The 26,955-nt window shown below is 42.2% G+C and overlaps 1 protein-coding gene across 2 annotated transcripts; it reads left to right on the forward strand.

Annotated features, from left to right (window-relative positions):
* Positions 1–1,049: 1,049 nt before the first annotated feature.
* mfsd2b (MFSD2 lysolipid transporter B, sphingolipid) lies at positions 1,050–25,873 on the forward strand. 2 transcript variants are annotated; one of them, XM_055044158.1, is made up of 15 exons: positions 1,050–1,243; positions 2,556–2,905; positions 9,699–9,833; positions 9,958–10,082; positions 14,382–14,505; positions 16,846–16,924; positions 17,018–17,196; positions 19,449–19,539; positions 20,694–20,815; positions 21,248–21,331; positions 21,506–21,589; positions 21,742–21,851; positions 23,254–23,397; positions 23,947–24,123; positions 25,299–25,870. In XM_055044158.1, exons 2-15 carry the CDS (start codon positions 2,573–2,575, stop codon positions 25,333–25,335), a joined length of 1,824 nt encoding a protein of 607 aa, XP_054900133.1. In that variant the 5' UTR covers positions 1,050–1,243; positions 2,556–2,572; the 3' UTR covers positions 25,336–25,870. The 2 variants fall into 2 exon arrangements, with proteins under 2 accessions (XP_054900133.1, XP_054900132.1); XM_055044157.1 differs by having other exon boundaries at positions 23,947–25,873.
* Positions 25,874–26,955: the final 1,082 nt, after the last annotated feature.

A 26,955-nucleotide genomic window follows, 5' to 3' on the forward strand; every position in this document is an offset into this window, starting at 1 on the left:
ACTATCTCCGATTTTTGCCAGGAGACCATATCATTTGGGTCACATGTCGTGGGAATCCCGCTACAAAGTTTTAACCGTAACTTGTTGAAATGTTTCCCATTCCTCCTGACAGAAATAGTGTTTGGTTGGTAAACAGACTTAGTCACACATTTCCGGCTCTACCCGCATTTTATGCTCTTTGTTTTTCTTTTTTAATGGGACTGAAATCTGGGCTTTGTGTCGCTCACTCCGAAACATTTTTCTTCCTCCCTACCTCCCCCCGCCGCCAACTACTTTGTAACTATTTGTCAGTATCATCCATGTGGAAGAGCCTGACACATCATGTTGCTTTGGTGTTTCGACACAGTGCAATTTACTTTGTAAAGTCCACCGGTCCCTCTGGCAGCAAATCCACACAGCATGATGCTGCCACTCCCAAACAGCTGGAAGACATTTGCTACATTTCCCTCCAGATGGGACCACCATCATCACACTTTCATTTTAGTGAAACAGAAACAGGGCATGTCCAAAAAATGATTTGCAAGCTCTTTTTTTTTTTTTTTTTTTTGGAATGACATTATATAGCAAAGAAGTAGCCTATTAAAATACATTCCCCCACTTTCACTCAAATGCTGTGAATTAATATTTAAGAGGCTTAAACACATTGTGTATCGCCTTATAGGGGACATTTTCCTTAGAGCGGGTTAAAGGTCATACAACTTATTTTGACTTTTTTTTTTCTTGCTTTATATTTAATGCAGCACATTTAAACATCTGGTTTCAACTGTAGGTTCTCCAGCGATTCGACTCGAAGCAGATAAAAGATGTCGCTCTTTTTCTGCCCCAGAAAAACAACAACAACCAAGTCGATGATGATGATGATGATGATGATGTCGATCCGTTGCAGCAGAAACTGCCGCCGGAGTTTAATCATCCTATAATCTCTCTTCGGCCCGCTGTCGCAAGCGCACCCGCGTGCATGACACGTGCCTGCGCACGCGCAGGCACGTGTCATGCGCCGCCGCGGCCGCCGGGGGGCGCAGCTCCGCTCCGTCACTGGCTGTCGGCAGCTGACTGGAAGGAGGCGAGATTAAGAGCTCCTTCCATCCATCCTCCGCAGTCTCCTTCGCATCCCGCCCGGCGGAACCGAGCCTCAGACGGGCGCGCGGACCAGAACGCCGACCGGCGAAACGTGGCCGGCGGCTGCGGCCGCTGCTTTTTTTTTTCTTCCCTCCCCCTCTCCACCCCCCACCGTCACCTCGAGGTAAGATGACGCCGCTGCTCCCCGCATCCTTCGGTGTTGTTATCAGCTGCGCCGCGGATGCAGGCGCTCAGTTGTGGCGGAACAGGTAGAGATGAGCGTCTTCCTGCGTGGCACCGTGTCGAACTTCAGCTCCTGGATGCTCTGCAGGGCGTATCATAGGGTACAGGAAAGGCACGTGCATTTGTTGTCTATTTACATTTAGGATTTGCTGTGGGCCACATGGTTCTTCATGCAGGGTGCTATCTCGTGGGGGGGCAGCACAAGAACTTAAAGGGGCAGTGGGGGGCATTCTAAAGGCCAAAACACAAACAATCATTATTTATGTTTTGGCATGATGACTACTTTAGATTGAGTCTAGAAAGTGTGAGAAAACCATCGTCCGTTCATTACAGATTACTTTTGAAAACTCCTCCTAGTTTATTAAACACTTTTTTTTTTTTCATCAGAAATACAGCAGAGGTTGTTTTTTTGGTGAAATGTCGTCTTCTTTCTGCGCATTGCCTCCCTGGCCAAACGTATCGGTAAAGGTGTAAAAAAAAATATAAATAAATAATAAATATATATAAGTAATAAATATGTAACTATTAAGTTCAAACACAGGAATAATGCTTGACGACAAGGGAGAGCTGGAGGAATGAAGGAAAAGGATGTGCGGCCGGAAGCTGCGGTAATAGCCGAGACACTGTTTCTTCAATTAAGTCACCTTTTTGGTTTTCTTTCTTATATTTTATTTTATTTTATTATTATTATATTTTTTGGGGGGAAAGCAGAAGAGATCAAGATTTGAAAGTTTTAGTTCCAGCTAAGTTCCCACCTAGTCCACTTTTGCCCTCATTCTGGAAAGAGAATGCTATTATTGTCTCTCCCCGATCAAAGCCCAAGGCTTAAAAGCATTACCTTTTGTCGTTTTGCTGACAAAATTTTTCATTTTTCTCTTCTTTTTTTACATTTTTTAAAATTTTGGCCACCTCCAATGAGATATCACCCTGGTTGGTGAGCCTTACCTCCAATGAAAAAAAACCCACAAAATTTTTGACATTATGAGTTTATGTCACTGCCACTGTTTCCTCATATCCTAAAAGTTATATATTTCGTTTGTCTTCACATATCGCATCTGCACCGAAACGCTCTCCTGCAGTCTTTCCAAACGCCCAAACAGCTTTTTCCCGCTGCGCCTAAATGTGCGGGCACACGCCTGCAACCGGTGCTGTTTTACTGCATACCTGCGTGTGTGCGCGCGTGTGTGAGAAAATCAGGTGAGTTCTTTCATGTGTCTCCTGTCTTGCCCTTCCCCTCCCCGGCTCCCTCCCAGAACACACAGCAATGTGAATGGCGGCGGAATTCCACAGCAGGGCTGTCTGTGGGGGCCAGGAGGAGCCGCCCGCCTCGGGAGCCGTCGCTCACTGGCACGCGCGCAGCCACGGCCACCTCCAGTTCCAGCCCCCGACACGCACCTCCCAGTGGCAGGCCACTCTGGATCACACCAGGAGTCACGCTCGCACTCATCACTTCATCGCTCCCTCGCGCGCGCAGCAGCCGAGGTACAGCTGTCGCCTCACACACAGTCTCACGGCCATGACCAAAGCAGAGAGGGGAATGCAGGGCTCTGCGGAGAAGATGACCAAGGCCAGTGAACCTTTGGTTCCCAAAGCTCCTCAGCAGGTAAGGTTTTTTTTGTTGTTGCTGTTCTGCATGCCATTTTTATTTTTTATTTTTCCGGGTGTGCTCTTTCTTTCAACTGATCTCCCCTCACGTCGCCACTGTAATTCAGAAGCCGTTGCCCTTCTTTGAACATCTGGATGTAATCTGCCCGGGTTCGCCTGTGACTGACTTGATGAGATGGAGAGTAAAACATGTGATGCCCGTGGCTGCTTATCTCTGTGTGTTTAATCAGCTTTATTGTCTTCCTTTGGACTGTAATTCCCCCCAGCTAGAGAAGTCAGTGGCTGCCAGCTGATTCTATTCAATTGAGAAAATCTGTTCCAATTTGCCAGAAGACCTGCAGGAAGATTGCTTGTCTTTGTAATGGCTATATCAGTCGATCACCAGGAAACAAGGCAGCGGAGGAGACAGAAACTGACAACTCGCTCACAGTGATGGGAGTGGGTGGGCTTTCTCTCTGGGGCTTTTTCTGTTGCACGATTTGTTCGGCTTTTCTTAGGAGCAACAAATCATCTGAAAAACCTTTCTGACATTTTATCATTCTTACTATTTTACGAGGGAAACTGTAGAAATGGACTGGTTACAGATATCAAGGTTTTAAAGGAACAATGCTTTCAGAGTCGTCCAAATTTGCCAGTTTTTCCTCTTGCTGCACATTGCTGGTCAGCTGACTGAAAGAAGGCTCCTCTTATTGTGCAAAAGAAATACGCTGCGGCGTAAGATTTTTTTCCAGATCCATAGAGGTCATAGAGCGACGAAGCTCTATGACCTTCGTCGCTCTATGACGAAGGTCATAGAGCGACGAAGGAATGTCGCTCTATGACATTCCTTCGTCATAGAGCATTTATCGCATCGCTTATTACATATCGCAAAAAATTTCTGAGCTAGATGGATGTCTGGATAAATTTTATTTAATGAAGTCGAATGAAAAATAACAGAGTATTTTCGAAAGTGCTATTTTTGCTGTTCTTCTCCACTTTTTGTTCCAGAAGAGCATCCATAAATGTGCATACTTTAAAAATCAGACTTTTTAAAGCACATACTGTCCTGTAGATCCTTCTTTCAGATGTTTTCTCACGAACAATGTTTGTGTTTGTGGCTCTGTGCCATGCAGTCACAGCATTCATCTAGAAAACAAATCAGAATTAGCTCTTTAATCGTTTTTACTGTTATCATTATAACAACACAAAATGTCACCCAGCACCAACCCCTCTCTCACTTAAAGCTTCTTGGTTATCTGGTGAGAAGGAGGTGCCTTCCACTGGCTGCATTTCCTTTGGAAACGGAAAAGACTTGTTGATGTTCCGCTGAAGTCGAAAATTGCTTCTCTGCATGATATCAGAAGTGCGATTAAAATCCCACATGCATGCATTTGTTCACACAATAAGTCATTAAAAAAAAAAAAAACATGCTGCCCCATCATCCTCCCGTGGCTGCCACTTCCTGTCATCCTAGTCGTCTTTTCTGCCAGTAGTAACATCCAGCTGATGATTACGACTTGCTTTAATGTTTCCATAGCATTTTGGTTAAATATGCAAGCTTTGCATATTTAACCAACCATTATAACCATTTTCAGCTCCAACCTTTAGGCCCCTCCTGGCACGGCGCCTCCTCTGGCTGCAGTCGGGACTGCAGGGAGCGGCTCACAGCGTCTCATCTACTGAGATGCTAAAGAAGGCGTCTGATTTTCTCTTTTTTGTTGTTGGGAGCGTAGAGTAAAGCAGTGCTGTCCTCCTGCCTACTGTTGCTGCACACTGTGGTGATCCACAGTGTGCAGCAACAGTAGGCTGAAAGAAGAGCCCTTTTGACAAGAATCTACAACATGTGCCTTGGGTTCGCGTTCCTTTTTGTGTTCCAAAAGTAACACCCCTCCCCTACCCGTTGCTGTCAGTCAGATGTTTAAATCAAAGCTCTTTTTAAGGAGATCCTTAGAAACATTCCAGCGAGTCTAATTTTCTGGAAAAAAATAAAAAGCTCCTGCACTTTTCACGCGATTGCTTGTTTGGAAATATTTTCGATAGTCACTATTATTAAATTAGTTGGGTTATGTATTCATAGTCCAGGTATGAATACATTCCTGGGTAACCAACATAAATCCCTTTTTTTATACTCCCAAAGTGAAATAAAAAGAATTTTAGAAAGCTATTAGATGTTTCAGAGGTTGTTTATTTCATATTTCAGCACACGTGTGTGAAAAATAATAAAATGTACTAAATCAGGAATGTTAAAGATAGCAATGCAACGGCTACAGTAGCAATAACAATGTTAGTGGTTGATAAACTATTGTTACTTTCTGCTTTAAGATGGAAACAATAAGATCAAGGCACACGCCTATTGTTTTAATGCTTGTGGTGACATGGTGTCATCTTACCGTGAGAATTTCGCACCGACCCACGCCTGCAGGCAAGAGCATAAAGGAGGTTATGTCCTTTTATGTCCTAGTGAACGACATGGTGTCATACAGCAACTCCACCACAGTCACTCATCTCCCACGTTTCTACAACAGCGCTGAGGTTTCAGTGAAACAACCATTACCTCACACAATATAACCAGTTCGGCAACTCTGACAAACTCCTGTCTATCCATTCTTCAGGGCTCCATGGAGTTTGTCACCTTTGAGCAAATGCTTTGAAAATGAGTCACGGTGAAAGTCATTTTCTCCAAAGGACAAGAGAAAATCTGTAAACGTGAACATTGTCTGTGTGTGCTAGTTTGGTTTTATCCAACTGTTCGGCTTGTTTAACTGCATATTCCACAACAAGTTCGGATTTGCCACGCTGAAATGAACTGACCATCACATTTGCTTTAAAAGAGACCACAAAAATCAGTGAACAATAAATATTCATTTGGGTTCCATGCTCCACCCGTCAGGAGTATTTGTTCAAACCATCGGACTTTGCTCATTTTCATGTTATCTTAGACGGGAAAGTAAGGGTTTGGTTGGTATCTGGTCTTCAATTATTGCTTCCAAAAGCAATAATTGACAAATCTTGAGAACTGCGGTGTACGAAACAGAAAATATGTGGGTGAGGCGCTGCTATTAAGTGATTGTTCTGATGTGTAGGGAACTAATTACAAAAGCTCTTTTTATGTCCACTAAGTGTCCTCGAGAAACGAGCCATTAGAATAATCCATAATGTTGGTTATTCTTGAGCTGGTGGAATTTACAGTTGTTCAAATTATGTTTAAGGTACCTAATAAACTGCAACCTGGGCTCACACAGAGCATGTTTTCTGAAAGAGAATGGGCATATAACTTAAGGATTCGTAGTTTACGAACAAGAAAGAGCTTTTGTATTTCAATCTGTGGTGTAAAGTTCTGGAACAAGTTATATGAGGAGTTGAAAGTCAAAATTCAATACAATTTTAAAAGAAATATAAGGATGTCATTTTCACAAGATATAGAAATATGGGTGAGAGATAGCATCAATGTATATATGTAAATTGAGGCTAAAGCATATGAGTGTGTGAGTATGGAGGCAGATGTTAATCCAGATAAAATGGAAAATTAACCTGTTTGTTTTTATTTTTGATTCTATTTATTAATGAGGCTCCATCTGAAAACACTGTCTGAGTTTATGGGGTGGGAGTTCATACGTTTCCTACTTCTTCCCACTCCTTTTCGAGCATGTTAAGCTTACTGTGGTGCAAAAAAATATGTGTCTTTTGCATTCCTTGTTCTTCTGCATGATTTTGTACTGCTATCATGTTCGAAATAAATCAATCAATTAGGCTTTATGCAAAAAAACGTCAAAGATTCAAAAAAGCAACCTGAGCTTAAATTTTAATCTGATTATCTTTAGTTTTCCTCATAATCTTTCTGCCTTTAAGCAGTTATGCCACACGGAAGCACCTGAAAGTGGATTAGGTTTGAAGACTGACTCTAGTACTCGGACCAGCTTCTGCTCAAGCAGAGCATCCCCACAGCATGATGCTGCCACCACCACATTTCACTGGTGGCAAACTGCAAACAGGACCTTTCACGTTCCTCCCTCCTTCGCAAACATGAAGAGATAATAGCTGCGCTGTCAACAGAACATTTAATCTCTGGAGCTTCTGCATAAAAGCAATAGGCCTCTTGGCTGCACACCGCGTCCTTTCACCGCCCAAATATGAAGCCCGTCTGCATTGTGGAAGGCTTTTCTTGTGAAATACAATGAGCACGAATGAGCACTTGGGAAATTACCACTGCAAATTTCACGTGAATAACTTTCTGTACCAATTAGTCCCAACAAAGGAGACACAAAGACTTGGGCAGAGTTTATAGGGCTTCTCATAACCTTCATCATTTGTAAACATAACCAGCCTGAAGCCACTCGACTCTTCAAAATGAGATCTGCGGTGGTGTGACCCTTATAATTTGAAATCCTTAACAAAGAGTCCATGAGACATGATTGGTTAAATAGTTTTTTTTTCCCTCCTACCACCCTTCCTTTAATTATCAGGCGCCATTAAGAGGGTCTCCCTTGCGCAGCCTGAGGACTGACCCACCTCACACTGCAAAAACACAAAGTCTTACCGAGCATTTTTGGTCTAGTTTTCCTTATAACTATCTTAGTGCACTTGAAATAAGACAAAATTAACTTACAAGTAACTTTCCATCATTTCTTATATATCAGCTTGTTTTAAGTGAGAAATTCCCTAATACTGTTGAAAAAGTGCTAGTTTCACTGGCAGATTATTTCACTTATAACATGGGAAAAAATGCCTTGTTTAATGAAATAACCTGCCAGTGAAACTAGTACTTTATTCCATCAATATAAAGGAATTATTCACTTAAAATGAGCTAATATGTCTTGATGAAAAGTTACTAGCTTTGTCTTATTTCAAAGGTTGCACTAGAAACAGGACTGAAAATACTCGGTAGTGTTTTGTGTTTTTGCAGTGCAGAGATTAGGCCCCCTGTGTGAGCTCCTGCTGATGCCCCCCTTGTCTCTCCGTGTCGGCACAACTTAACTGTGTGTGCTCCACCGAGACAACAGCAGAGAGAGGATATCCTGTTTGTGCTCTTTGATGACCAGAACTCAGTAATGAGACTTCGGTGGGAAAATGAAGAGAAAAAAAAGAGAAAGAAGTGTTTAGAGACATGCGGGGAGAGTATTTTTGCACATCATCAGTTAAGCTCTCACTCTCCAGACGCCCGAGACTTTGATTTTTTTTTTTCTTTCTTTCTTTTCCCCCCTCTTTCCAATTAAGGATAATTGCAGTGAGAGTGGAAGAACAGAGAGTTTTGAAGTCGGAACCACCGCGCAGTCTTTACTTACCTCTGACCCGCTTGTCTTTTGATTGAATAATTACACACCTCCCTCCTGGTAATTGTCGTCCTCCAGCCCCTGCGTGTTTTTGATGGGGGCTGAACAGAGGAGGAAGAGAAAAACCTGAGCTGGATAATGACAGTGCGCCGGTCGTGGCTGTGGTCGCTTTGGTGATTTCCGTCTTTCATTTAACTCTGGGCAGAGTAGCTGTCAGCCAAGCCTTGCCACTGGATGTGGACTGAAGCTATTTCGCGTGCGACACACACAGAGGTTAGTTATATTTACAGAGAGAGGCTGATATGCGGCCGCTGAGACAGTAGCAAATGCTGCGCGCGCCCAGACTGTGATGTCTCAGCGTATTCAAGTCTGGAGATGAAAGCTTTCCCCTCGGTACGCAAATGCCCAAACACACACATGCACACGCTCGCTGACAGACACACAGAGGGTGAAATGTTTAATGGTTTTAGCAGGGCGCTGGAGAGGAAGCACTGGCACGGATTGGTTTCAGCGGGATTCTCCAGCTCCCCTATAAGAACCGACATCTGCAACCCTTCGACCACAATGCTAACAGCCAGCAGGGGTCTGTTCTAGTCCACAGACATAGAAATTTTATGAATGAAGATCTGTCCTGTCTGCAAGAGTAAACCATTTAGACAGATATAAAGTCGTGTCTTTGTAAAAGGCAAACGAAAGAGCATTTATCGTGATAAGTTTCCTGTCAGGATAAGAATTCCGATTTATCATTGTCACGATTAGGGCCAATTAGCGAAGTTTAAACCCCCAAAACTGTCAATTTTGTTTGGATTGCTAGTTTTGCTATTTTTCCCCCACTGTTTGTTCAATAAAAGGATTGATAAATATTAGTAAATCTGAAAGTGATCATACTGTGTGACTTTCATCAGTTATCACAAAAGTACCACAAAATATTGTGATAAAACTTTAAATCCATATCGCTCACCCCTAATGTGAGGTACACATAAATCACTGTAAACATCATGAGTCACTGAGTGATCGCAACTGTTAGGATGAAATTGTATTCTTGGAGCCTCTTTTTAAGAACCCCAGGGTTTCCTCCAGTGTATTATAAGCCTGGCGGGCCACCAAGCTTTACTTGAGCCCCCACCAGGCTGAGCATTGCTTATTTATTTAAGTCTTTTCAAAATGTTTGCATTTTTTAAGACTTTGTAGGTGGTGTTCATGTGTTAGTTTTTGGTATAACATTTTGAAAAACATGTATGATTTTCTTACACCTCAGCAATTATGATATTCTTCTTATGATTTGTTAAAGTAAGCTTTGCTATGAAGCGTTTTGGTGGCTGAATTTGTACTTGTTTAGTTCAAGTTGAAAATAAATCTTCACTAAGGTGATCTACATCTAATAGCCACTGAAACGGCATTAGATAAATGTTTGTGATCTGTATTGGCACACATACAGATTAGGTCCACAATCTGAAATTCTTAATAGTGAGCTATGGTGTCGTTATTTGTTACATTTGTTGTGCACAATAATACAGCCTCATCTTCCTTCCCACCCTCCAGGCTTTGCAGACAAACCTGAACCAGAAGTTGTCCATATGCAGCAAATTATGCTTTGCGATTGGCGCCGCTCCCAAGGAGGTGACGTCCAGCGCTTCAGCCTTCTTCCTGCAAATCTACCTGCTGGATGTTGCTCAGGTAAAGTCTTTGATCCAGTGAAATTTTTGGAGAGGGTGTGTCTGCAGATTACATTCTTGAGTAGTTAAGAAAACAAAAAAAACACAAGTCTGGCTTCTGAGCACATTCCTTTCTTCCACTGCAGATCAACCCCTTCCAGGCCTCCTTGGTGCTGTTCATAGGTAGAGTGTGGGGTGCTGTGACCGACCCGGTCATCGGGTTCCTCATCACAAAGAGCAGCTGGACAAAGATAGGCAGACTCATGCCCTGGTTAGTATATGTCAGTGTACTTATTGATGTTGAAGCTTAATTCTTTGGTCCTGCAGCTAAAATGCTGCTGTTTCCACACAGCCGAGTCTGTGCAAAGAACTCCAGTGTGTCGATGAATTATGAAAGATGTTTTGTTTTGCTCCCTCGCTCTCGCATATAATTACAGTTGCTGCATGAGGCTGATGTTTGCGCAAAAAAAAAAAAATGGAGCCATGTGTTCCACTTCTGAAGGATTTAAAACTCACACCTGAGGATTGTGGAAGATAAACAGACTTGGTGAATTGTTGTTCTTGACGCTCCCTCTGATTAGCGGTGCAGACGGTTTACTTAAAGGGTGTGGGCGGCTCTTTTACCCTTTGATGCTAGGAAACATTGGACTAAGAAGTTCATCCGTATTAGTTTTAACGCCTATTTTCCCCATGTGTGACCTGTTTACACGTGCGAGTCACTGACCTGGAGTACAGTAATTCGGGACAAAAAGTGCATCCGATATCCTTGAATGTATTTAAAACTAAATTTTCAATGTCGTCACGTTGCAAAAATAGTGGTCAAAGTCATATTTTCTGTGCCGAAAGTATATATTTTTTCTTTTCTTTAAGTCATGTAATGGCAAAATGACTTACACCTTACACTTATCCTAGGAAGCCGACAGAATTATATAGAGCATGTATTTACAAAAATTTGTACTTTCAATCATTTTTAAATGTAATTATTAGAACAAAGCATAATTTCAATAGTATTCTAATATTTATTCCGACGCAGCAGTATGTCCGTGCGTCAGGGTTTTGAGAAAATGTTACGTATGTCAACATTAGTGTGGATTATTTCATATTTACGTCAGCGTTCACACTAATCCCTCTACTAAAAATGATTTCTTTTCTCTCTGTCTTGTTTTCTTCGTTTTGGTAAGCTGCTAAGCATTTTCTGCGTGGCATTTCTTTCAATCACACTACAGCGTGTTTCTTCCTGTCGCAACGCAGGCGGTGTCCTTTATAAAACAGCGGATTGCACACAAACTGCCAGCGCTGGAGAGAGTCCAAATCCACTGCTGCCTGGCCCGACGCACTCAGCTACAGACAGATGCTGTTGGTAAATCAGCTTTGATTACCCATGGGAACGCGTAGATGAGGCCGTGCGTTTGTGCGAAACAAGCGCTTTTTCCTTTTTTTCTTTCTTTTTTTTTTGTCAGCGCAAGCTTTTATCCCGTTCGGAAAGTCCCGTCTGTCCATTCAGCAGGAAGCTGAACCTTTCCACCCGCCAGAAATTAAGTGATTTGTATCTTTGTCCTGACTTCTTAAGGATGGAGACTTTGGCCCCATCCTGCCTTCCCCTCCCCTGACAAGGCAATGTTCAGTATTTGTGACTGTTGGAAACTGCCATGAGAGCAGGAAAAAAGGGAGAGAGAAAACCTCATTAGCTGTTTTTCAAGATTATCTGCGTTCGAGAAAGAAAGTTAGAGGAAATGTTAGCAGTTGAAGAGTTATGCAGTAGAGAGGCACTGACTAAAGCTTATTCTATTAAGTAACAAAAAGAGTGTCATGTTATATGTATTGCTATGTGCACAAGTTACCAGTTGAAGAAACATATTGTCATTTACAAAAGACTCTTTTAGTCTGATGACTCAACCCGTCCATGTATATCTTTTGCAGAAGAATAACTTTCACACGTTCTCATTCATTTGGCTTGAAGAGCTCTTTGTCAACTAATCATGTCACACTATCTGGTATCTGCCTTTTATGGCTCACAAAGAAGCGCTCAAAGACAAGCTGTGAAGTCACTGCAACTAGTTTTAAATGATGATTGCATATATTGAAGGAAGAGAAAGCTTTCCCAAATCACCCCGTGAGAAAAAGGAGTTGATGTCTCAACTTATCGTCTGATTTTGACAGCCTAAGAAGCAGCAACTGTCATCAAATGTTTCTGTCAACAGGCAATTATAGTTTGACAACATAGAGGAGGAATTTTGGCACATTCCTCATTGCATTTTTGTTTTATTTCAGCCGCACCTCAGGACTTTGTGAGCATGAACAGACTGTTTAAGGTCCTGCAACTGCAGTCGCGTTAAGCTGTACTCAAGGATGAAAATGTGGTCGTCAGAAAAGCACACATCCGTTGTTGAATTATGCTTTTCTTCACCTTTTACTGCTGAGGTTCATGAGTTGAATAGTCTAAAATCCACCAAGAGTCCATTCTGATCCATAACACCGCATTCAAATCTGTTCTGTGCCGCTGCGCTACGTCTAATTAGCAGCCAGAAAACGTGAGTAAGATGAGAATTATCCATGTCAGTGTCCCATCAGCCCGGACAGCTTTAATTAAATCTGTGCAAATTACTGGGACAGGTGTCACCTTTTCTTCGTGCGTGACAAATGTGTTCAGAAAGTATGCGAGCGTTAGCGTGCGTGCGACTGTGTTGCCTCTCTGCCTGAGCAGGAACATTGTAACCCTCCCATCTACCACCACTCTCCTCCTGTTCCCCAGCCTTCCTGTGGCTCTTCCAGCGCTCCCACCGGCCAAGCGGTCAATAATGCAGCACCAGCGCAGGCGACCGCCTTTGTTTGCACAAGCAATCAGGAGGAGAGTCAGGCGGCCACGCCGGATGATGCCAGAAACAATCGTAACTGGCCTCTCTCCTCCCCCTTTTAATACTGTTAGCTGGTTGCTAGTTCAGATGGAGGTCTAGTTTCCATAAGTGTCTCTTTATACGTGTCTGCTGTTAAAGACTGCGTGACAAACTGCATTTTAAGTGCTGCCTCGTGTTTGCAGTCTCCGATGACCATCAATCATCCGGCTTTTTCCCCGTTACTTTGCAACGCGCAGCCGTTTGCTTTAACCGTAGCGATGCAGACAGTCATACGCCTATGAATTATACATGGCCCACCTACTGTATCACTCCCCAAGTTCTGAGGAAAGCACATCAGAGCGGAATCGCTTCATGCAGCTTTCGCCTTAGTGTGCGCTACATATTCATGAATCTGCGTGTGTAATTGCTAAATCTGGATATGTGCATGTGTGTAGGCGTGTATGTGTGTGTGTGTGTGTGTGTGTGTGTGTGTGTGTGTGTGTGTGTGTGTGTGTGTGTGTGTGTGTGTGTGTGTTCGTCCTTCCCCAAGGGGGTGGAATTTCTTTTACTTTTCTGTGTTTCCCAGGACAGATTCCTGCCATACTTAGAGTGATAGTCTGTAATTGGGCAAAAAGGAAAGCTTCAGTTAAACAGTGTTGTGAAAATGACAAAACCACATTTTTTTCGCCCTCTGCTGTGACTGGTGGTGATGCCCTGAATTTAATTAGATCCAAGTTTTCCTCTACCCTTGTGGAATTGCTCAGGGAGGGGTGATCATGGGAACTGCGCTGTTCAGTTCACGTATGTTTAAAGGATCTGGAGAAGATTTTGTGAGAGTATGGTGTACCTTGTTTATGTACTGTCTGGTCTTTGTATCCATGCTCCCTATTTGTGGTTTTCCCAATGGCTACTTTTTGTTCAGTGATCAACTGAAAGGTCTCAACAGAGAATTGGTGTAGTTAAAGTCAACCCACCAGAATTTTACTCCTCAAGGGACAGCTTGGACATTCATGGGAGGTTCATTTCTATACATTTATTGTTGATCTATGATTTGTGTAGGGTTGTGAACATCAGAATGGCACCTTTGATCAAGCAGAGTCATTCTGTCTCTGTGTCTTGTTCGTAATTGATAGTAGGAAGGAGAAGAAGACGGGGTGAGCAAAAGCGCAAATGTTATAGATAACTGGTTTGTCTTCTCATCAGAACCCCCCAAAATATTGGTTGTCCATGATCATATTATTATAACTATGTAAGGTTGGAGAGTCTGATTGTATTTACACCAGAAAAAGTCATTCAACACTGGAGCTTGTTAGACTATACATTTAAAGACGTTCAAAGTAAGGCCTAGTTAGCTCATTTCATCAACACAATCTTCCTTTCAACTACATTTAGACATCAGTGGATGTCTGTGTCTGTATGGATTTACCTTTGGATTTTGCTCCACCAGTAGCTTTACGTTTATGTCCATTCAAGCAACTGAGCAATTACCTTTGAAGGTTTTCCAGGTACTTCAGACCAATAAAAGAGTCTAGGCTAGACTTAGAACTTACTTAATGAACCATATCCTTTCTGGTTTGAGAATGCCTTGGGATCCTCTGCAAGCATTACCCACCTGGATAATGTCATCACTGTGATTTAATCTCATATAAGCGAAGAACAACGGACGGACCAAATCTCCCTTTCCCTTCACGTATCTCATCCACTGTTCTCGTTTTCTTTTCCTCCTCCCCCCACAGGATCCTGGGCTGCACGCCGTTTCTGGTGGTGTCGTACTTCTTCCTCTGGTTCGTTCCCCCCTTCGTCAGCGGCAGGTTCATCTGGTACCTGGTCTTCTACTGCCTCTACCAAACACTCATCAATGTGAGTATTCTTTGGAAACAGGATATTCAGGAATGTTTCAGACTGCCGAGCGATGTTCCACACGAGTCAGACGTGCCGTAGATGTTGAGAGGAAACAGGAGATGAAAGCCCTGACTGACTCGTCTCCCAGACTCTGCAGACAGGTTACATAACGTAGAAAACGTTGTAAATATCTGCGCCGAAGGAGGAGATGATACCGATTACCTGACGTCTTGGATGACTGATTTATTAGATAAGTTTCAATAGGGGGTCCAAAAACAAGACATGCTTAAAAATGTTATCTTGAGGGGAAAACAGAGTCCTTCCAATTGACTTCTGTTTTAATGTCTTTGGGTTAATTTTTTCCATTTCGCCCATTATTTTTGCTCTGCTCTGGGGTAACCTCTGTAACTTATGCCACAGAGCATTCAGACCACTGCAGAAACTGCGGTGAGCTGTTACAGCATATAATTCTAACTACTTGATAAGTATACAGTCATTCCTGCCAGGAACCTCTTGCCCGGTAAATACCAGTTGCCACTTTTAGCCGCCCTTCATTGTCTGTGGCCGTGTGTTTGTGTGAAGTTCAGCTGCTATCACTCAGAATGCCGCAGCCTGTAAACAGAGACTCGTCCGCTACGCTTTGTTTGTGTGAGCAATCAACTAATAATGGGTTTTCACTAAATGAATCGCTTCTCACTTCTAAGTCAAAAAAAAAAAAAAAAGGAGCGAAACCTGATTGATTCTATAAATGTTTGCGTCCAGTGAAAGCCCCGTAAGTGACATGCTCCACAAACACCGAGGACAAAAAAAAGAAAAAGCTTTCGCGGACGCATTTATTTTCGTTGTTGGCTGAGCAGGCTCATTTGGCCACAATGCTGACTGAGCCCTTGAGTAAATTACAAAGTGAAGCTGGACTACGGCCGCTGGGCTATTCTCTGGGAGACGTGGTGAGGAAGAAGGGAAACCGATCTGAACTTGGCCCGCCGTGGAAAATGCAGAGATCGCCTTTGATAAATATACAGCAGACACTTTTGCGCTCGTGTTTTTCTCCGAAACCTGTCGGATGAAAAGGCCGTCCGGTCTGTCATTCGGAAGCCACTTTGTTTACGTGGCTATTTAAAGCAGGACTTGAGCATGAAAACATTTTGCATTCGTTGAGCAGAAGTAATAACCTTTTCACAGGGGCAGTCATAAAGTACAACTGCCTCTTGTTCTCACAGTACTAAGTCTCTCTGTGTCCTCCTTTCTTGCTTGGCTCTTCTCCAGTTCCACCCAAACCGTGCATATAAATTGCACTCTCACCGTTATGCAGTCCTTTGTCGCCTTGATCTGAAGAGGAAGCAGGGATGGCATTTCTCAGTCAAAGAAAGACTGGCATTCCTAACGTGTTGCGGCTTGTTATTCACAAATTGGCGGCACCTGAATGAACAGTTGTTTACTTTTCAAGCCGTGCACTAGATTCAGTTCAGTTCGTTCCTAATCAGTTCAGATCAGTGTGAAAGAATGATTTGTTGAATTAAATTGAATCCAAATGTGTGTCTGTGGTTCAGTTCAAATCAGCTTGGTTTCATGCAGCTCAGTCCTGTTCGGTTTAGTTTAGCGGAGCTCAGTTTGATTCACCTTGGTTTCAATTCAGTTCAGTTCTCTTAAATTCGGTTCGTTTCAGATTGGCTTCAGTTCAGTTTGGTTAAGATTAGTTCAGTTCAGCTCAGTTTCATTTTAATTATTTCACCCGGTCCAGTGGATTTCAGCTTGGTTCTAAGCCATCCAGTTCAGTTTGGATCAGCTCATTTTATTTTATTTGAAATTAATTCGGCTCATTTCAGTTTATTGATGTTTTCTTCAAAGCTACAGAAAAAAAAACCCCTCAGGATTCTCCAATTGTCAATTTAGCTTAATTGATGCATTTTCTTAAAGAAGTTGTGTAATCAGTTTGATCCCTGGTTGTGAGGAAGGTCAGTGGAGATGAACGATTCCCATTAAGCAGCTCTGGGAGAGTCAGATGGCGCAGCCATCAGGATCAAAAAACTGCTAACTTGCAAAATGTCCATCATAGTAAACTTAAAAAAAACCTTGAAACTGTAACTGTTTTTATCTACATTTTAATTTAGTTTCGGCTAGAAGTAATCCATTGGACCTCTTTCAAGACCTCTGACTCACAGATCTAAAACGTAGGGCGTAGAACAAACATAAATACAAAAAGTTGTCCTTTTTATAGCTTTCACTTACATTGTCATGTTTTGCCTTTGGTTAGTTGCTCCATCGTGGCAAAGTCTTTCAGATTTGTTTTGTTGCTGTAACAGAATCCATTATTTCTGATCAGCCCGAGTCCTAACTGAACGCTTTGTGTCCTTGCAGTGTTTCCACGTGTCTTACTCTGCTCTCACCATGTTCATAAGCACAGACCAGAAGGAACGGGACTCGGCCACGGCTTACCGTAAGCTTCCTCTACTATTCCGACCGCATGCTTCCACCTCCGCCGCGTCGGCGGCGAAGCATGACGTCGTCTTTGTTTTGGGGTTTTCGACAGGAATGACGGTGGAGGTGATGGGGACCCTTTTGGGCGCTGCCATCCAGGGCCAGATCGTGGCCAGCGCTCACACTCAGAAGCATTGCTCTCCTCACAACACGTCTGCTGGTTACCTTGGAAACAGCACCGGGGCAGAGATGAAGAGTCTGGTGCCGTCCCAGGAGTACCTGTCACAAGCTGTGAGTGTCTCTCGAGAGCTCAGGTGTGGCTAAAAATGGGGCAAAGAGTCGGTTTGAAAATAACGAGGGCTGTCACCGCCGCGCTGTGGCTCGAACCTGTGGTGGCGGTGTGTGTGTGTGTGTGTGTGTGTGGTGTGTGTGTGTGTGTGGTGTGTGTGTGTGTGTGTGTGTGTGTGTGTGTGTGTGTGTGTGTGTGTGTGTGCACTCTACTTTCAAAAGCGCCAAAAGGGTTTAAAAAAAGAGGGAGACAGCAGACAGTTGAATGAAAAGAAAGATTGTTTAAAATTGGCTCCGTATTTACTGACTGTCTGGTGGTTCTGACGCTGGAAATATGTTCACATTTTATCCCGTCTAACCCACGGGACTGAAAGGAGGCGGCTCCGTTTGATATCTGAACCGGCGTCCCCGGCCTGCTCCCCGTTTACGACCACAAAAAGGGGGTTCCTCCCTCACATCAGGCTCCAAGAAGCAGCCCCAGTGAACTGCCGGGTCTCGGCAGCCTGCAAGTCATTAGACTTATTTATGTTTCACACAGATCATTTCAACACACCCCAGATATAGTCTGCAAACAATAAAGTCTGAAAGCATTCGTACCCCTGACACTTCTTCATATTTTGTGAAACATAACAGTCAATTGGGATTTTGTGTGATGGGCCAGCAGAATCTAATGATTGGGAGATGGAAGTAAATTATTATTATTATTATTATTTAGGTTTTTGAAAGGGAAGGGGGGTAATGATGCATTTATGTGGAGTTGGAGAGAAGATGTAGGGCAGTGGTGTCCAAGCTTTTGCATTTGAAAGCATTTGTGGAGTTTTAGAGGCCACAAAAACTCTGGTGGCTCTTTTGAGTAAAAGTCATTAGAAAATCAAAATAAAGTTAAGATAAAAACCTGGTACATAAATCAGAAATTACTTGAGTTGTAGCCAAGAGTTATTTCTTTTTTTTTTTTTTAAGAAAAAGTGTCCATCCGCACCAATTGAATAACAGGCGGGGAATGTGCAGAATTCTTTAGAGAGCCACAAATGGCCCCTGCGCCACACTTTGGACACCCCAGATGTTGGGGGCTAAACACCATAAGATGCTGGAAGAAAATCTGTTAGAGACCACAAAAGACATGAGAATCACCTTCCAGAAGCAGAGAAATCCAGATCTTTATGTGAATGGTTATCAATAAATTATTACATTTCTGGAATGGCTCAGTCAAAGTCCAGACTTAAAAAATCTGCTGAAAAGTTTGAAACTTGCTTTTCAAGCGCAAACTTTATGCAATTTGATTGAGTTTTACAGCTTCTAGACTTGCAAAGCACACAGAAGTGTAACCCTTTAGACTTCCAAATGAGTCATGAATAATGCATGCCTCAGAAATTCGATTTTTACTTGTAGAACATTTTCATATTATTTCTCTTCTGCTACTGCACTTTGTGTTGGTATATCACAAGAACTCCCACAAATATATGCGAAAGTAGAGACAAAATACGGACCGTCTGTTGTCTTGTTATTGTAGGTCGCACAGCAAGACGACATGAACGATATTTCAGTTTGTAGATGTGCGCATCAACACAAGCTGCTGAACAGCCTCAGCCATGGGAGTTTCTGTGCGGATGAAACGTCCTGAGTTGGATTTTATTTGCACCACAGCTATTTGGGTTTCAAATAAGACCTTTCCAGTGGATTTTGGGTGAACCCTACTGGGGCAATACCGCTCACCGCTCCTACCCCCTCTGCAGTCAGCCGCTAAATTCAACCCTCCTCACCCCCCGTCTTTGTGGTCGCTGCTGAGGGTGGCACACAGTCTGGGCAAACTCTGTCTGCTTTCGGAAACAGGGAGTGTTTGATGTGCGTAAATAATGAAGAACCATCAAGCCGAGCCGCACGGCAAAATAGCAAACAAACACCAAGTTGTTTAAGGCAGAGCAGTTCCTGTCACGGCGGGGGTGAATCGGTTATATCTGTATTTTTGGACGCAGGTCTGCTTGGGTTTGGTTTCCTTCGGGTCGGCTCTGTTTGGATGCATCAAACCAAGAGTGAAACCCTGCACAGAAAACTACCGACAACAAGTCAGCCGCTTGTGACTGACAACAAAGAACCGAAGAGCACAAGTTTCTCTCGTTTCCATTGCTAATCAGGAGACTATCAATTATGAAGAACCAAACAGGCTTGTTTGTACTACTTCTGTGGAAGAAAAAAAAAAACAGAAAAAAGAAATAGACAGATGTAGGCCATGCAATGTGTTTGTTCCGTCTCTGCAGGAGGAGCTCTACTTGATTGCTGCGGGTGTGATAGGAGGAGTGTTCGTGCTGTGCACTGCGGTGATGTTCCTGGGAGTCAAAGAGCGGGAAGGTAAGATCACCCAGATCATTAACATTCCTCAAATGATTTCACTTCCGCACGCCAGTATTACATTTGTTTATAAAGAGCATTTGAAAAGGATTGTTGACGAAGACGCTTTACGGTTTCACCACAAAAAGAGCATACGGAGTGATATTGTAATAAAATAAAACACAATCTATCAGGGCTGCAACTAACAATTGTTTAAGTCATCGATTATTCCGACGTTTAATCGGTTGATTGGATAAAAACAATTGGCACATTTTGAAGGTTTATCATTTGAACCTTCTTTTATACAAAAAAATCCATAAAAAATGCAAATGAAATAATTAAATCAATTTCTTGAATAATAAAATAAGATTTTAATTGACAAATGTGCAATAACATAGCATTCATTAAGTAATTATTTCTTGCAAGTTACGCAGTCACAATCAATCAATGCAGAAATCAATACAGAAAAATAATTATTTTTAGATTAACCGACTAATAATTGAATAGCAAAATGTGCTTAATTGGAGACTTTTTCTTAAAGCATTTGAACCAAGTGAAGCTAAAATGTTTTTACACATAGACATAGATTTTTAAAAATATTTTAACTGAAAAATGCATGTACGTTTTGCACAGTTTTGGTTTAATTAGTGATCTGAATATATTGTTCTTTTATCTTATGTTCATTTCTTTAGAGTCTTTCTGCTCCGGTTAATGATTAATCGATTATGAAATTAATTGACGATTATTTCGATAAATTAATTGACGATTATTTCGATAATTGATTTGTGACGATTAATTGTGATAGCCATGAAACACTGGGCTAATTCAGCTTTTGGAACTTGGCCTGGAAGCATATCCTGGTGGAGGAAATAAAAAAATGATAATTTTTTGTGCACAAAAATGTTTTGAAATTCCCCACAACATATTTTTTTATGCATCATGTTCGATAATCGAATTTTTAGACATTTCACTGCTTTCCTTAGACTAACAAACTAACAGGAGCTCAAATTATTTCGGAAGGGCAGCCAAATGCTTATTATGATGGCTCAGAGAGACACAAACCTTACCCACTGCATTGCAGGGGCAGTTCCAGTAGTCCTACCGAGCAAATCTATCGCCTTTCATTTACTGCATGTTATCTGATAGGCTGTGTGTATTTATCCCCCATCTTTCAGATCCCTACGGCCCGAAGACGGAGGAGCAGATTCCCTTTGTGCAGGGCTTCCTCAAAGTGATGGGACATGGGCCGTACATCATCCTGACAGCCGCATTCCTCCTCATCACTGTCGCAGTTCAGGTAATCGTCTCGGCGAGACATTCATACGACCCAGCGTCGCATTAAGCAGAAGCCGTCATGAGCGCTGACAGCATGGGCGCATTCCTGCCGCTCCGTCTCGTTTGATCTGTGCAAAAGAACACCTTCCGTATGTTTGTGACTTTGAATTCCTGGTCTCCTCTGGGCGGTACTGACAGGGCTTGTCGTGCGGCTCAGCTGGCATCTTTTCAGAATTTAGATTATAAAGAAGACTTCCCAAACTTTCTGGATTGTTTTTTTTTCCTTTCTTCTTCTTTTTTTTTTTTTTTTTTTTTTTGTCAGCTGTCATCCGTGTGAGTCTCAGAGGGGAGTAAATCACAACAGAAAACTCCCGTCAGCAACTTGTCCAGTCTTTGTACCGTCGACTGTACCACATATCTGAATTTCTGAATGTCCCCTCTCTGATTTCTGCAGCTGACACAGAGCAACTTCGTGCTCTTCTGCACCTACGCTGCCGGATTGAGGGAGCACTTCCAGAACATTGTGGTGCTGATCCTCGTGAGTCGCCGGATTTACTTCCTATTTGCGTACAAGATCGATCTTGCAGCACAACACAAAACAAAAGAAGCTCCTATTTTCACAATTCTAACTTCCAGACGATGCAGAGTCTCAGTTAGAATAAAATTTTTGAAGTGTTTCACAAGTCCTCTACTTCGTCTCGTCGCCCTACAGGTCTCTGCGCTGCTAAGCATACCGTTCTGGCAGTGGTTCCTCAAGAGATTTGGGAAGAAGACAGCGGCTTTTTGTGGCATCACGGTAAGCATCCTGGTTTCGGTTTTCCGACGTTGAACTTGGTTGTTTGGGCCATCTTGCGGGTGTGCCAGATCCAGCTTCTGCAGTCACATAAACGCATCTTTTTGACCTCACGTGCAAACGTCTGAAAACACTTTGCTTGTTTGTCTCTGTAGTGGATCATGCCCTTCTCCATGATGCTGGTGTTCATCCCTAACTTGGTGGTGGCTTACATTGTGGCGGTCTCCTCTGGGCTCAGCATAGCTGCGTCGCTGCTACTGCCATGGTGAGGCCTGTTGGAACACATCCCCCATATTACTACTGTGTCCCGATTGGGATTATTTTTTTTTTTCTGCTCCGAGATGCCGATGAGAGTCGCTTTAAACCATTTGTGCCCCGATTAGACACACTAAAGTCCATTAAAAACAGTTCTGAATTTGAAGGATGGAACAAAAATTGATCAAAAACAGTTTATTATTCTTCTTACATTTAGCAAATAGGCGTTTCGTCTGATTAAAAGTTTGACAATAAGAAAAAAATGGTTTTATTTGGAAATATCTGGTTTCAAACATATGACCAACTTCACACATACAGCTCATCAGCTATACATTGTTCCCATTGTTTTGATGTGCAACACGAAACTGGAATGCTAGGCTAATGCTAGGCTAATGCTACAATGCTTCGTGTCTTGTTGCTAGCTCGGCTCATAGCAGATTTCAAAGGGGTCCCAGTTAATTGTGTGAAAGCAAAATTTTCTCCTGTTTCATAAAATGATCGCCTTGCTTTCGATGTCATAACCATGAACTAGCAGTGTTTCAGTCTAATGGTACAGAGCAGACAAGAAGTGTCTACCTCACTTTGAGCATCACTCCAAAGTGCAAACATCTCACTAGCTGCAAGATATGGTTTGAGAGTCTAATCATTTTTTAAAGAAGTTGGGTTTATCACCAGATAGACCTTTGTGTCTGTAGGCGCTCTTGTGTTAATGTCTGCAAGGCAGCAGTCATCTGCTTCTCTCCCATATGAAAGAAACGTTAATTTAATTAGAAACTTTCACCTATTTGCCCATCAGCACCACAAAGCTGCCCATGTTAGCTGAAACAGTCATTAGCATCTTGTTAACGATGACTTGGTGCCCCACAGGACTCCATCCAATTACCCACTTCATGTCACGAAAGTGACGTCAGTTGAAAAAGAAAAGACAGGAGATGCGGTGTCTGCTGTAAATCTTTCGCGCCATCACAGGCCTCCCACAACACAACTCCGGAGGTATCTTTACATCTGCCTCCCAGACGCTTCCTTGGTTGTCACGGCGTAGCACTCGTCTCTTTTCCCCTTCCTTTTATCTCAAATTGTAGCCTCCCAAGAAGGGGGCATGTTTACATTGGAAGGGGCCAAATGTTTTTTCTGCCTGTGGTCCAGCAATTCCACCTGCTGCTCATCATCTGATCGCGTCATTAGCTCTGTAATTTTAGCCACCCACCGTTGTATCGGAGATCCTAAAGTTGGCATCACGTAATGATTTGCTGACATCTCTCACGGTTTTGTGAGGAAATAAGATAAGAGGATTATCTTAAAGTTTTGCCAACTGCTTGAGTTACTTTGGGCCTCTAAGGGATTCTCCCAATTTCCATCGCAAGACACTCTTTTCATAGCTTCATCTTTATTTTTGTGTGCATTCAATCCAGGTCCATGCTGCCAGATGTGGTGGATGATTTCAGACTGACCAACAGCTCCTCTAAAGGCCATGAAGCCATCTTCTATTCGTTCTATGTTTTCTTCGTCAAGTTGGCTGCTGGCATCACCTTGGGAGTGTCCACTCTGTGCTTGCAGTGAGTCTCGCAGTAGTACACCCGTAACACGGTTGTTTGATGTTTCAGGGTGTAGCGGAACATAATCTGGTCCTTTCTAAGTCTTAAAGAATGTCAAACATCAGATCTTGACATTTATTGGACTAAACCTAAGCTTGTATGCAGAAGCAGTGTGTGTAAAAATCAAATACATCAAATTTTCCAATAGCCTATACAATCATATTTGACACCGATGCCTAAAAGTAATCATTTCGGTTGATCTTCATTGCATGTTTGTTTTTCTCCAATGAGACCTTGAGTTATGTCCAGAGATCTCAACTTTGATGAAAACATTTTGTAAGATCTTTTAGCATTTTTTGAAAGTGTTTTGCCTTTGGAAGAGGTTGAGAGAGGCTAAAACTTTAATGTAGCAAAATGTTGCCCAAATTCTTTGCCACTTGGGCCAAAATCATCAAGTCATGGCATATTTTTTGGTGCAACACACCATGGGCCAGTCACCATTTAAGTTTTCTTAGCATCATTGTTCTACATCTGTTCCTGCATCTAAACAGAACCTGTACATCTTCATAGGTTTGCTGGGTACAAAACCCGCAGCTGCTCGCAGCCCCCTGCTGTGGTGTACACCCTCAAGCTCCTGATCGGCGCCGCACCCATAGCCTTCATTGTCACGGGGTTAATGATCCTGGTTTTGTATCCCATCAACGAAGACGTACGGCGCAGGAATAAACTCTGGCTGGAGGAGCTACGGTGTGTAGAAATCATTAATGCACAACTGCGGGAAAAGCTCTAATCCTTCGACTCTGTCCTTCCTTTCAACCTCCAAACTGTTGCAACCTTGTTGCGAAAGACTTTCTTTAAAAAACAAAACAAAAAAAACTGGTGAGAGGGGGTTTAGAAAATGCTGCTGTAATCTGGTGGCAGTACCAAAGTGATCCGCCAATGTAAATACTCAGGGGGACTCCAGCTATCTTAAAGATACAGCATCTGAACACATGTAGTTAGATTAAATATTCGAGGTTCATGGGCTCTCAACTTCCTGCTTTTCCTCTATTTCTTCATCAACCTATTCACAACACTTTGCAGTGACAAAACAAAGCAACTCGCAGCATATTTTTGTGTTAAAAGTCAAAAACATATTTCTTCTGTAAGTTTTCAGATTCCTCACTAGATCTTTTGGTGACGTCAATTGCTTGGGGGCGTTTCCAATTCCTCCAATTAGAAGAGCTCAGACAAATATCAAGGGTCAAAAGTGCCACTGTCCAACAAATAGATAATAAGTATGTTGAACAAATATGGATACATATCTAAAAAAAATGACAGGAATGTGCCATTAAGTCATCCAAGTCAAACAACTGTTGGGGCATAAATAGTTTTCAACATGTTATTTGGTAAAAAGTGAGTAAAATATAAAAAAATCATTTTGCTTCCGATGACAAAAAAAAACAAACAAAGAAAAGAGGTGAAATATCTCACTTGCTGTCACACACAAAAAAAACAACCTTTGGCTTAATGAAAACAATTTCAAATCTAAATGTGTACATTTGTTGAATTGTGGTGCTTGTTAGCCAGCTCTGAAGAGGTGCATGAGTGCACTGCCATTTTTTTGGCCTCTCTGGAGATACCTGCGTGGTCAAATGAATCCTCTTGTTTGAATGCAAACCGAGATTGTGAGCGATGTGGAAAGGACTTCTCTGTTTTTCCTCCATTTGACTTTCCCTGCATTCTGACTCGTCTCCGAACTTGTCCCGAACAAAGATCCCCATGTCATGAGTTCACTTTAGGAGTTTTAACTAGGAACAGCTAAATCTTGCTGTAAGCTGTGGCCAAATAACTCTTGTAGATTGATGAAGAAAAAAAAAAAAAAAAAAAAATGTTTACTTTCTATGATACGAATGTAGCACTGATACTGATGTCTCTCGCAGGAAGCAAAGCATTGACTCCGAACCTACGAAGATTTAAGTAACGTGTGAGCAGGATGTTGGAGTGAATTCACAAAGCCACGGATTCCAGTCATGAGGCTGGGATGTTGCTCTTTGGTGTATATTACACTGTCAAATATGGAAATAGTTTTAATGTAAACATTTTTTTGTTTTACTGCCACACATACTGTATAGTCATCTTGAATATATAAACATATAAATGATTTATATAAATGAATGTATATTATATGCTGTGTTTAACTCTACGCTGTTATTTATTTACGGTACATAATTACAGAAGGATTGATGACAGACGATGAATAAATGCCGTAGAGACGGGATGGGACCAAATCAATTTCTCTTGTCTTTCTTCAGTGTGAAGGTGTTGCAATTAAACGTAGGGGGCGGGGGGGGGTCTCGTTGTACGAAGATGTGTTTATTGGTAGTCAACATTTCACATTATGGTATAAAAGAAAGAACACCCTCTTTCAATTCTGGAGTTTTATCCATAAGAACAATCCCGCCGAGGAGCCAGAAAAGTAAACGCAATGCAGTGTTTGATGGGTCGTCGACGAGGAAACTCCCTCTAACCAGCTTGTCGACGCAATGCAAAGGTAACAGCAATGATTGTAAAAAAGCAATTGTTGCCGTCCGTCAATCTAGAAAGGGTTAAGGCCATTCTCATCTCAGATTTCTTTTTACAAATGCAAAGTGTTTTAGGCAGCTGACATTTTCTCCTCCTGTGAATTTCTTTGAAAATTCACTCCAAAGGCACAGCAAGTTGCGTAACGTTTAGGAAAAACTGCAAAAACCCAGGAGCTACATCTTCTCCACTGGGTTTACTTAGCATGTCAAACCGTACATTTCAAGACAATGTGACCTAGATGAAGATGGCTGGCTTGTTCGGATTGGTTGACTATGAAAAACAGAATTCTTAACAGAAATTAGCAGGAAAAGTTGAGCCGATAAGCCGTAAAACCTTTGGAACAATGTCCTATGAACAGATGGGACCAAAGTGCAAATGGTCAATCCTCCTTTTGATTGAAATACCGTTGACGGACGTGAAGTGAGCTGGCGGAAACGAATGGCTGTGAACACTACTTGTAATATCGAGAAAAACAAGTCTGCAGTTCTCAACAATGAGAAATCGACTTTAAGTCTGGCTTGAATTATGGGGTATACTTAGTTTCACACACACATCTTTGTATTTTGATTGACTTTTTCACACTTGAGGTTAGATTTACATATTTTTGCAATAGCAAAGAGCACATGTATTGGATGTCCTTAAGAGCAAAACCATATGACTGGATTGTTGCTTTGTATTGAACAGACTATGCAGTTAAGAGAATTGGTGGAGTGTTGCCCTCTTGTGGTCAGTTTTCTTACTGCCATCAACCAAGAAGATAAAACAAATGGTTTTGTTTGAATGTTTAAAGAGCCATATTACACCAAAAAACAAATCTGTCTGGAGCTGCAAAAAATTTAAATCCTTATATATAATGGAGGCAACACAGGCTTTAAGTGTTTATATGAGCTATTTTAGCCTATTATCAAAACAACTAAGTGCATAAATTCACAATTAAATGTTTATTTTCCCGGCAGTGCGTCCTGGAACGAATGATGCACCACGTTACTGTTGTACGATGGTGCTTTAAGTTTA

The sequence above is a fragment of the Poeciliopsis prolifica genome, unplaced genomic scaffold (assembly GCF_027474105.1).
Source record: "Poeciliopsis prolifica strain line A6 unplaced genomic scaffold, Auburn_PproV2 SCAFFOLD020, whole genome shotgun sequence".
NCBI lineage: Eukaryota > Metazoa > Chordata > Actinopteri > Cyprinodontiformes > Poeciliidae > Poeciliopsis > Poeciliopsis prolifica.